The sequence below is a fragment of the Cebus imitator genome, unplaced genomic scaffold (assembly GCF_001604975.1).
Source record: "Cebus imitator isolate Cc_AM_T3 unplaced genomic scaffold, Cebus_imitator-1.0 Scaffold10, whole genome shotgun sequence".
Classification (NCBI taxonomy): domain Eukaryota; kingdom Metazoa; phylum Chordata; class Mammalia; order Primates; family Cebidae; genus Cebus; species Cebus imitator.
The window spans coordinates 9,420,285-9,432,747 of NW_016107325.1; the positions used below are offsets into that span (position 1 = coordinate 9,420,285).

Below are 12,463 nucleotides of genomic sequence, written 5' to 3' on the forward strand. Positions count from 1 at the left end.
GTTAGTTTTCTTTTTCTTTCTTTGTGAGAGAGAGAGAGAGAGAGAGAGAGAGAGAGAGAGAGAGTGTGTGTAGAAAGTATGAGGCAATTTTAACTCTCAGAATGTCATGGGATATGTGAAACAGTTTATAGGAAGACATGCAAGGCAAAAGCCCCAGTTTGTTTCCTTATTTCTGTATCATAGTTTGTTCAGAATCTAGAGCTCTCTAATTTACTATTGTGGAGAAAAAATTGCATGTTTGTAGGTATCCCAGTAGCATTCTTTTGAACAAGTGTATTTGAAATGTATCCTTCAAAGGAAAGGCCCAATATGATGGCCTAAAGAAATGCTTTGCCCACACATGATTGAGAAAGTAAGCGTTAAACATACAAATATATAAACTATGCTTTTACGTTAGTGATTTTAAGTCACAGTTAAAAGTAAGTCCTTTGAGTCTGGACAATGTCCATACATATAATTTAAACTGTGGTAACTGGATTTCCTTTGGTAATGCAAATTCAGGGAAGAAAACATTTTGTCCTCCTCCAAGTTACTTGGATAATTACAATGCATAACTAAAATACGATGGTCTACTTCATTGAAATGTGTCTTCAAAATGTGGTAGTAAGCAACCTATGTCTCTGAATAAGCAAACTACATAAACTATAAACATGCAAAGAACAATTCAAATATAGAATAGATAGTTGTCTTTTTAGATTTGGTAGAAGTCATTAACTTACCAAAACAATATTAGGATACAATTCATCTTGGTGATAAAAATTGATTTTCCTTGAAGAAGAAAGAAAGGAACCTCTAATATTCATACCTCCCAGGCATTCATAAAATCACCTGATTTAATCTTTAGATCAATGATATGATTTCAGTTTTGTTACCTGAGCCCAGGAGAAGTTAAATAATTTGCTCATTCTCAGAGTGCTAATAGGGGGATTTCAGCTTGGGCCACTTACTATAAACCAGAGATATGTTTACCACATCTGGCCACCTTCCTAGCTATTGTATGTTCTTGTTCTAATTTATGAACATTTGTAATACATACATACCACAAGGTTTCCAATGACCATGACCAACATGAAAACAATAAGGCACATGGTTTGGCCAGCGACCTCCATGCAGTCCCACATGGTCTCTATCCACTCTCCACAGAGCACGCGAAACACAATCAGGAAGGAGTGGAAGAAGTCATTCATGTGCCACCGTGGGAGTGTACAGTCATCATTGATCTTGCAGACACATTCTTTGTAGCTCTTACCAAAGAGCTGCATGCCGACCACAGCAAAAATGAAGACGATGATGGCCAACACCAAGGTGAGGTTTCCTAGAGCCCCCACAGAATTGCCAATGATCTTAATTAGCATATTTAGTGTGGGCCAGGATTTTGCCAACTTGAAAACTCTAAGCTGTAATCAAGTGAAAAGATGCTCTTAGTAGTAATCATAATGTAATTTTAGACATTAGACAGTATTTTATTATGTAGTATTATAGAATCACATGTGGTAGATGTAAACACTCAAAATATACTGAACTAATTCAATTTCAAATCCAGAAAAAGTAGTGTTAACAATGATAGAATTGTAAATTAGGTTATACTATCATTTAAATGCAAAAATAAAAATAATAAAACATTTCAGAAATAAAAAAATATTTCTGATTCATCAAGATATATGGCCATGTAAACAAATTGGTATCTTGATCAGAGACATTTTTAAATTTAGCAAACTAATGTTACCTTCAGGTTCTATTTTAGAGAGTAAAAAGAAATATTAAAAGTATAAATCATATATTTTTATAGGCCAATATAAAAGTAAAATAAACTAAATAATGTGATAAAAATGTATAGAAAGGCTTCCCTTCAATTTGAAATAAATACACATTTTGCTTAATTTTCAATAAAAATTTTACATATTTTTCAATAAAATTTTGCTATAATTCAAAGTTTGTTATACAATTAAGATGTTAGTAACATCAAATATTTTCTCACATGTTACTTTAAAACAGTCCCCATTAATAGAACTAGGGCTAACACAAAGCTAAGATAAATTGGGGCCTAAAATTTTTATTTGCATGTTTTTACAGACTGTAAGTCCAAGAAAACTTCATAAACTTAAAACATAGTTTTAGAAAGTGCATGTAGGTTTTTAAATGTGCCCTACATACCAAATCATTATAAAATATTTCAACCACTTTCATCATTCTTAGAAAACTGTTTATACTTAGCTTTAAAGAGGTTGTTTATATATTTTCTTAGTATATCACATATTGATGTAAATTTACAATTAAAATTAATAATTATATAAATACACATTGATTCAATTTCAAAATAAATGTTGTGCCAATGAGTGACAGGGATATATAAACAGATACCAGTCTGAATGATCGCAGTACAGACAATCCTTCCACATTTGACAGCCCAAGCTCCATTAAACTGAGGCTGACAATAATTCCATCAAAGATATTCCAGCCCTCTTGGAAATAGTAATAAGGATCCATGGCAATGATCTTGAGAACCATTTCTGCTGTGAAGATTCCAGTGAAGACCTAAAAAAATAGAAATCAGCACTACTGCAAGAGCACTGAAAAACATTGATGCTACACAAATTTATAAAGAACATTAACAGGGATAAAATTATCTAAAACTTAAAGTGAGAGAATGTGTCAAATCAATTCATATCTAGCTTTTTTTTTTTTTTTTTTGACATATTCTTCCTCTGTTGTCCAGGATGGAGTGCAGTGGCATGATCTTGGCTCACTGCAACCTCCGCCTCCCGGGTTCAAGCAATTCTCCTGCCTCAGCTTCCTGAGTAGCTGGGATTACAGATGTGGGCCACCATTCCCAGCTAATTTTTGTAATTTTAGTAGAAATGGGGTTTCACATCACATTGGCCAGGCCAGTCTTGAACTCCTGACCTCAAGTGATCTGCCCACCTCAGCCTCCCAAAGTGCTGGGATTACAGGTGTGAGCCACCACACCCAGCCAAATCTAGCTTTTCCTTTTTTGCTCTAGGAGAGCATTTTATTAAATAGAGTGATATTACTGAATGAATCTGCTGGAGCTCCAGGGGAAACACTTCGTGGTCTACATTTTAATTCTGGTATTGAATAATAGCTACTGAATTATTGCCCTTTTTGCTATACGACATTTCTAACATACAACTGAATTTATTTCTTGGTAGTATCACATCAGGAACAAATCCACATATTACTTAAAGTTATTAAAATCAATTTGGTAAAAACCATATTTTGTTTCTGATTTTGTATTTTGTAAGGGACACCATCTTACTTCTATAATTTTATAAACATTCCTGAAACAAGAGTGAGTTTGCCACAAATGGTTTATAATAATGATCTCTGGATGCATGCCTCAGAATTAAGGTTAATGGATTAGTAGAGTAAGAAACTGCAGATTTAATTGAAACCAGCGGGAAAACATACTCAATATGCATATACATGTAATTAAGATTAATAAATCACTTGAGTGGCTAGGTAAATGTGTATTTGACAGTAGAAAGAAAAACAATGAAACAAACACCTTTTTTTTTTAACTCAAAATGATAGGCTGAGAGACAGAGGACATGAAGAATTATAAAATTACTCTCACAGAAACTCTTTTAAAGCAATTCTCTTAATTTGCTATAGTTACAAGCTGCATTTTATGGCTATAAAGTCAAGATTAGCATTTACCAAGATAAATCAGCCTTTATCTTAAAGGAATTCTGTCAAAATAGCAGTATAACAATTATTTGGTTTCCTAAAACAGCATATTGCTTAAAATAAATCTTGATCCACTCTTACAAATATATCAATGCAGCTAACATTTCATTTTTTCCAACCACAGAAAGATCAAAGGGAAATACCCACCACAGAAAAAAAAAAAAAAAAACAGCCTAACTGTGTAGTCAGTCATCTGCTTACTCAAATAGAAATAAAATGTACTTTAAGCAAGCCCAGTACACGAAAATCCAGATATATGGTGAAATGCCCATTGAAAAATATGCTTTTCATTTTACAGAATAACACATCAACAATTATTTTTTCAAAGAGTGAGTTTGCCTGGTAAATGCAAAGTAAGTTCTAACTACACAAATTTTATTTCTTGTATAAAACTTTTAGAGGCAGCTATTATTTGAAACAGGCACTCTGATGATGGAAATATATTATTTAAAGTGAGCTAAAACCATCCAGGTAAATAATCTATGAATATTTCTTTTTATATAAAATCATAAGGTGATCTTTTCAGCTCTTCTAAAATGACTAGATCTCATACTTTTAAAAACATATACCCTAAAGTTACGCTTATCTAAAAATGTAATCCCACCATGAAATTTTTATTAAAAATAATATTTTTATTACAACTTGCAATTCAAAAATGACAGCTATATCTCTGTAAATGTTTTCAGTTTAGGCCCTACAAATCAATGGGATTATTTTTGGTACATTTTAGTCTAGTTTTAACATTGGTAGGTAAGTCGGAAATGTTTGTAAGGATGAAGATGTCTAATCTACTATGATTGATGGGCTATTTCTTGCTTATTCAATGACTAAGATGGGTGCATGCATGTTATAATGGTTAAAAAATAAGAAAATACTCCAAACAATACAGAGCACCATAGAGAAACTTAATTGAGATTCATGGCCTCTTGATACTCAAATTTGATTAATCTAATCATCAAGGAAGTGATGTAATTTTTATGTACTGCAGAAACAGAATACAAAATGGGGAACATTGATCTAAGTTAAGACAGAAAATTCCACAATTCAATGTCCTCATGTATAATATAAGGCAGTATGCAATAATTTGAGCATTATAGAGCTGGGACATACATAAAAAGTCATTTAGTCCAACACACTCACTGTTTATATGTGTGTTGAAAAAATGGACTCAAGAATCTAAGGGACTTTTCAAAGCCACACAGATATTTAATATGAACACTTAGACTAGGACCTAGATTTGGTGCTTTTGTCTAGTGCTTTTTCATTCAATCATCTTATAATCCAGCTTCTCTTATCCTGTGCTTCCATACTTCACTGCTTCAACATTGGAATTCTATAAAACTTAATTTCCTGCTTCACTCTGGCAAATTTCCAAAATCTTCCTTCACCTGTTTAACTTTCCTGACTGTCCAATATCCTGGGAAAAATACAAGAACTACACCAGAAATATTTTCCATCATTATTTCAAAGAAAGGTCTAAGAGGTTAATAGCATATATATGAGGAAGGAAACTGTTTATTGAGCACATGCTAGATGCCAGGCACAGTCTAGGTGCTTTCACATTACCTCATGTGACCTTCACAACAATTCTAAGCGAAGGGCATTATTACACTCATCTCCATAATAGAAAACAAAGACTGAAATTGTTTATCAGACTTGTCCATAGGCCATATCACTAGTAAGCACTGACAACTAAGGTCAAACTCAGTTCCACTCAACTGCAAAGCCTGTGTTCTTTTGCAAAATCATGCTACCCGAAGCAGCCTCTTTGTGTAGGAATCAACCAGTTGGTTATTTATTGAGTAACCACCATGTAAACACTGAGAGAAACAAAATAAAAATGGGACATGGCCTTTGCCAAAGATGAAGAAAATCTCAAGAATATGGTGGGTGTTCTACTGAGTCGAATAATGCAGAGAAGTTGAGGTCACGTATTAGGACACACATTTACCCAATTGTCTGCCCAGCATTTCCTTTCCCCCTTCTGTTGGCAATTGCTCCTCCACCCATGGTTCCTCAGGACTGCCATGTTTTTCAGTGTGATTCCACCCTCTGTCAAGGCTGATTAAATTATAGGTGAGAATCTGACTCAAATTATGCCAGAGTGCTCTAAGGAGAGTCTTTGAAATGAGACACAAAAAGAGAGGCTTTTTCCAGTGCACAGGTTGTAAGATGTAAAATCAGTGAGCTCTTATTGAACATTTGCTGACCTAAAGACAAATGATGCAGTGAACTCCAGGGCCATATCTAAGCCCTTAATGAAAACTGTTCCTGAAGTCAGACTGCAATACTGCTCTTTACTTAGTTTGTTAGTCTACCTTTTCCCCCCATTCCAGTTTTCCTACTACCCCTTACTCCAAGTTTATTTGAGTTAGCAGAGAGAAAGATCTAGATTAATAATATATGTAAACCATTTTTTACTTATTCACCTATTTCGATCAGCAAACACAGACACAGGTGCATGCTCAGTAATTTGAACCAAAGGTATGGCTAAATCACAAATGCAAATTAACCATTTGTTTTCTTGTATGAATGTCACTGAAGCTTTTTATTAGGTAGTTAATTTGAAACAATGTTCTTTTTTTCATATACATCACTCTTTGGGTCATCTCTTCAATAGACATGATATTTTTAGAGGCTGTGTGGGTTAAAACCACATGTTTGTGGAGCCAGAATTATATCCTCCTGGTTTATCTGGACCTACATTTCCAGCGAGAACAACTGTAAAGATTTTGAGATGTTTACAACTGGACTGGTAAGACACCACGATCAATCAGCACAGGCATTAGCCTAAACAGTCAGCATTCACATCAGTTGAGTTTTAGGCTGTGTCTTTGAGATTCTCTGTAATATTCCTTAGATATTTCTTTCTATGAGGAAAGAGGATATAATTTTGGGGTTCAGCACAGCACAAACACATCTTTCTCTTTGGTCTATCTTTCCCATCTCTGCCAAAGTAAATAAGTAAACTTCAAATGTACTTACCAGGTTTCCTACAGTCAACACACTACTGAACTGCTCAGTCATGGGGTAGTGTTCCATGGCCATAAAGAGGGTATTTAAGACAATGCAAATAGTGATGGCAAGATCAACAAATGGATCCATAACTATTAAATTCACAAGATGTTTTACTTTTAACCATGCATCACAGCAGTCCCAGATCAAGAACATATTGGCAAATCTATACCAGCATGGTGGGCATTTCTGTCTAGATTCTTCAAGTTCTGGAGGGACCACAAAGAGGAAGAGTAGTAAATAACAATACAAATGGGTTATTACTGCTAGTAGATTTTACATTATTTAACAAAATTGATGCTTATATTTGAAAAGAGTTCATATTACTTGAGAAACTTGAGAAGACAATCCCATTAAATATTTTCATAAAATGCTCATTAAAATGTCATGTCGGTTGACTTTTTTCTCTTTTAAATACAGAAAATAAGCACTTTGAATTTAATTCTTTGCTTTAAAATGACTAGGTAACCCTTGATTAAATTGCTGTATTCTCTTTGACCAAACAGAATTTTAAATAATCATTACACAACTATTAAAATTTTAAATAATTGCCCAAGCGCTGTGGCTCACACCTGTAATTCCAGCACTTTAGGAGGCTGAGGCGGGCAGATCACAAGGTCAGGAGTTCAAGACCAGTCTGACTAACATGGTGAAACCCCGTCTCTAATAAAAATACAGAAATAAGCCGGGTGTGGTGGCCGGTGCCTGTAATCCTAGCTACTCAGGAGGCTGAGGTAGGAGAATTGCTTGAACCTGGGAGGCGGAGATTGCAGTGAGCTGAGATCATGCCACTGCACTCCAGCCTAGACGCTAGAGTGAGACTGCATCTCAAAAAAAAAAAAATGTAAATAATGATTGTTTTCTCTGAAAGTACCTTTTTAAAAACATTGTCTAAAGCGATGATCCCCTGTGTGATAACATGTATGAACTATTCTCTCCTCTCATTGTTTGCATATCAACATTGATCTTGCACACACATTGAGAATGTAGTATGCCCTTCTTTTTTGTATAGATTCAGAATCAAATCTACTTNCAAGTCCAGCAGCATCTGCATATTTCTAATTCCTGCCTAATGCCAATTTTGTCATATATTTCACTTTTACTTATGCTATAATCACACATTAGAATTTTAGCACCATACATTTAAAATATTATTTGAAATTTTAATGGAGTCCTGTTACAAAATAATTATGTGACTGTATATCTAATTCAATAAGAAGACATGATATAAAATGTAATTGATATTTTCTAAAGAATATATATTAGAATTGACATATAATTGATCTACAAAAGGGCAGTACTAATATATTCTCTCTCCAAACTTCAAGGAGTGAGGACTGTGTGATGTACGGACAAGTTTAATGTATGAATGATTGCTGCCCATTCCTGTGTGTCAAAAATCTATAAGCATTTGTGTCTGGGGGTCCTTTGGAGGAATGTAATAGTTGCTGTGTATGTAGAAGGTGGAAGAGAGACCCTTTTTTAGGGTCTCTGTCAGAGTATAGCACAGGTTTTGATTTGTCCCACTCATTCAAGCACTCCCACAATGCCATAAACACCTCTATGCCTGAAGAACAGACTAAAGCCTGAAAGAAATGTTTTCTTATGCTTCTATATACCAAGACTTACAAAGGGGGAAAAGTTTACTCTATTTGCATATGAGTAACATAACATAAGAATAAATCCTCATTGATATAAGATCAAGTGGTGAAATATCACTCTGCAAGCAAGATAAAGACCCAAGTCAAAAAGAAATTAGGCCAATATTAGTTTTTGTAATCAATATGATAATATACTCCATATATCACATTCTTACATCTAATATATATTTTCAATCTGGGAATAGTCTTCAGTAACTCTATGAAAAGAAGAAATAGTTCCACAACACACATAATCACAGAAAGTTGACAGCTCCATGAAGTGCTTCTTACCTTCCATTGTATTGGTCAGAATGCTGGCTATGCTCATGGCTCTTTGCCTTCCAGAGGAATCCTCCAGCATCTCCATTGAAATCTGGTAAGAACTTAACCTTCTCTTTCTGACTTCCGTTTCAGTGGTGGTGCCCTGCAAACCAAATACTGATGGCTCAAACCACTCCTTCCAATAACTAGTACAATATCACATAGCATTTCTTTGGCAAATCATGCTACATGCAATTTTTCCAGGTAAGAATTTTCAAGGAATAATAAAATATTAAGTTATTGTTAAGTTATAAACACTTTTTTTAAAAAGTTATTGCAGGTAGTACTCTTTAAGAAGAATTCACCAGCTGGATGCAGTTGTATAACACAATTATATTATGGAAATATTTTAATTAACCTGTCAGAATTTTCATTTGTTGTAAACATGCTAAAGTCATTCATTATTTTATTTCATTCAGTTGAAAATTAATTTTTAATCTTCTATCAATGATTAATAATCAAATCAATATTCCCCCCATAAATACTAAGATTATATAGTCTCAAGGCTGAGTTATTTTCTTTGAGACTATATTGACAATATTGACATATGTGGGCCAATTTTTTTCATGCACAAACACAGATGTACAATGAAATGTGTGTGCTTTCCTGAAATTTCTTTAATTATTTCCTATTAAAAAATCAACACATTTTAGAATTATTTTAAAATAGCTCTGTAAATATTGACAGTTGTATGAAATTGCCCATTATCAACAAATTGGTTGTTACAATATTTAATTTTAGGAATATGGAATTTTCCAGAATATGAATAGATAATTATACAATTCTGGGTGAATATACATTTGATTTGATGGTCAAAATGTCCATTATTTGTCTTAGTAGATCTCCCAAATATGCAGATATGTGTTTTATACAAGACTAGAAAAACTAGGCCCTTTTAATCTAAAGGCATGGTCCCTTACCATTAATTCCCATACAACAAAAGCTAATAGTCCCATACAATTCAATTGATTCTCAAGATTCTATTGTTTTCCGTTTCATTAATCATGTTTTATTTTCACCGACTTTCATTTTGAGGAAGCAGGACGGTATAATAGACAGCCTAAACTGTCCAGGCTTTGATTATTTCAAATTGGTGAATAATGTCAGTAGCAGCTAGTTCATCTATTATCACCTCTGGGAGAGGTTGTCCAGTAGGTGATGTTAGAGCTGAAGTTCCACCCACCAAGGAAACCACACCATTGCAATCCACAGTGCTGTGCATCTTCCCATTTGCTGGAAGCCCTGGCACCATCCTGGATGACATACTGGCCTGACTAACGTTACTGTTGCGTCGCTCTCCATGTCTGTGTGGCACAAACAGTGAGTCTCTCCTGCTTTCGCTGTCTTCAAATGTGCTGTGCTCATCATCAGCAAAGTCATTTTCAGATCCAACATCCTTTGCCCGACCTCTGAAACTGAAAATGCTTGTTTTGCTATTGCGTCTTGGGGAAAACAGGGAGCCACGGATACTCAACAGAGACTGCGGAGAAAGCAAAAAGGAAAAGAATGGGATGGGGGTGGGAGGAAAGACAATTATTTAATAAAAGTATTAACATTACAGGATCTATTTTCTTTGGGGTTAGAATAGTCTTGCTCTTAAACATGGATAATAAAATTTATAGAGGACACATATATTTTGATATTTTTATTAAAGCAAATTTAAGGACAAAAAGTGTTTTTCTGACTAACAATATTGATTTGCAATTTACCAAGTGTACAACCACTTCATTTAGTCTTCACTTGAGGTGGATTGGGTTATCACAATGCTATAGGTTAGGGACCAGATGCTGAAGGGGATAAATGATTTCTTTTGGTGGGGGTGGTGGTTAAGGAAATAGTAAGTAGCTTCCACTTCTTAATGCTATAATCTGAAGGGACTGCAACCTGGAGAATAAATTTTGGCTCACGTGAGAATATTGTCTCAAATTTAAAATATTTGTTTTAAATGTTGCAGTATAGCAAATATTTCAAGATAATTATTTTTTTAAAAAAATAACTATTTTTCCATTCTCTTCTTTTGAATTCTGAAACAGATGTAGTTTACTCTTTCTCTGAAACTGTTTGTCTCTACCCACATGGGAATAGAAGTCACAAAACTTACCTACAATGTTGTCTTCCAAATTTGCTAACAGTTTCCCAAATGGCAACCAATGATTCACCTTATTTGAGAGACTATATGTCATAGCAAGCACAACAGAGAGGATTCCTAAACTGCTACATAAATTATTCTTCTTGGGTAAAATTTAACACTGGCATATAAAAGCAAGACATATAACATGACTTCACCAGAGGGTGGTGTAAAAAACAGCATATACTTCTGACTTGACTTTAATTATATTAAAAAGAGACAATTTAAAAACTTTTTTATTACAGCTATTCCCAAATAAATCAAGCAAACTATTTCCTAGTACCAGAAAATGAGGAATTAGCTTGACGTTCCCTCTTTCACATTTTGAAAGGATTTTAAACTGGCAACCCCAACTAATTCTGTGTGTATTCTAGTCTTGTGAATAGTTTTCAAAAACATCTCTATTTAGTCTGCAGAATATTTGTTTTCTCCCCGATCATGAACAATAGCATTCTTCCTTGCTCTCGCTCTCATTTTCCTACCCACTTCTCTTCACAGCCAGGGTAATATACATACATCCATATACATATACATATGCCAGCAGCAAATATTCCTGGATCTTCTCTTTCTTCTAAGCTTTAGTGTAAATCCAAATAAAATGATTTTAGTGGAAAAAACAGAAAAGGCAGACTCTGTCAAATGTATTTTTGGCTCCTCTGCCTAATTAGGTCATGCTGATTTTCTTAGGCACCGTTTTTAGCTTTATTTTTATGGCTTTTCCCAGACTGCAAAGCACCAGAATAATCTTTGTTGTTTTCTGTCCCAGTGATATTCTGGAAGGATATTATTCAGTAAGAAGTATTCTGTTCCTTTGGATTTGGTTAGATTTTCCACAGTTACTATTGGCTGTCCAGCTTGTCCATCGGAGCCTGGGTCTATGTGACACTCAATTCCTGTAGCAGGTTTGTCTACCGAAGGGCAGACAGTAGAGTGATTATAGCAAAGTGATCAAGAGATTAGGTCATGTGAAGATGTCAATTCACCCCCCATTAAAAAAGAATGTTAATGCCTTTAATTTTCTCAGACTCCACTTAAATGATCAATATAATAACAGTTATATCCAGAACTAGTGTTTTTGTTGTTATTGTTTTGAGGTAGAGTCTTGCTCTGTCACCCAGGCTGGAGTACAGTGACACAGTCTCGGCTCACTGAAATCTCCACCTCCTGTTTCTATTCCCCTGCCTTAGCCTCCTGAGCTGCTGGGACTAGAAGGTGCCTGCCACCGTACCTGGGTAATTTTTGCATTTTTAGGAAATCCAGAGTTTTAACATGATGGTCAGCCTGGCCTTGAACTCCCAACCTGAGGTGATCTGCCCGCCTTGGCCTCCCAAAGGGCTAGGATTACTGGCATGAGCCACCATGCCCAGCCCAGAACTAGTGTTTTGAAATGTTTGAGTATATTGGAATCACACTGAGAGTTAAAAAAAATACATATATTTTTAGGTCCCAGCTTTTTGGAATAGGAATTCGGCAAGTAGCAGATAGGACTCTGGAACATGAATTTTCCAGATGTATTCCAGGTGACTGTAATAGATGGTGGGCCTCATCCTACACTCAGAGACATACTAACTTGGTCTTACATTAATCCCTAGGATGGCTCAGTGTAATCGTCTCAATATACCTATGTTCTGAAACTGTCTCTGGAAACTGA

At 34.9% G+C, this 12,463-nt stretch overlaps 1 protein-coding gene across 8 annotated transcripts in view; it reads right to left on the minus strand.

Moving 5' to 3' along the window:
- SCN3A (sodium voltage-gated channel alpha subunit 3) overlaps positions 1-12,463 on the minus strand; it is a 111,432-nt gene that overhangs the window by 40,191 nt on the left and 58,778 nt on the right. For 3 of the 8 annotated variants that reach the window (XM_017548216.2, XM_017548225.2, XM_017548221.2), the window contains 5 exons: positions 9,817-10,164; positions 8,655-8,787; positions 6,694-6,932; positions 2,362-2,535; positions 1,041-1,397 (listed from right to left, as the gene is read on the minus strand). In XM_017548216.2, coding sequence (XP_017403705.1) covers positions 1,041-1,397; positions 2,362-2,535; positions 6,694-6,932; positions 8,655-8,787; positions 9,817-10,164 — 1,251 coding nt within the window. The remainder of the gene's footprint in view (positions 1-1,040; positions 1,398-2,361; positions 2,536-6,693; positions 6,933-8,654; positions 8,788-9,816; positions 10,165-12,463) is intronic. The other 5 variants (XM_017548232.2, XM_017548240.2, XM_037745742.1 and 2 more) reach the window with 4 other exon arrangements.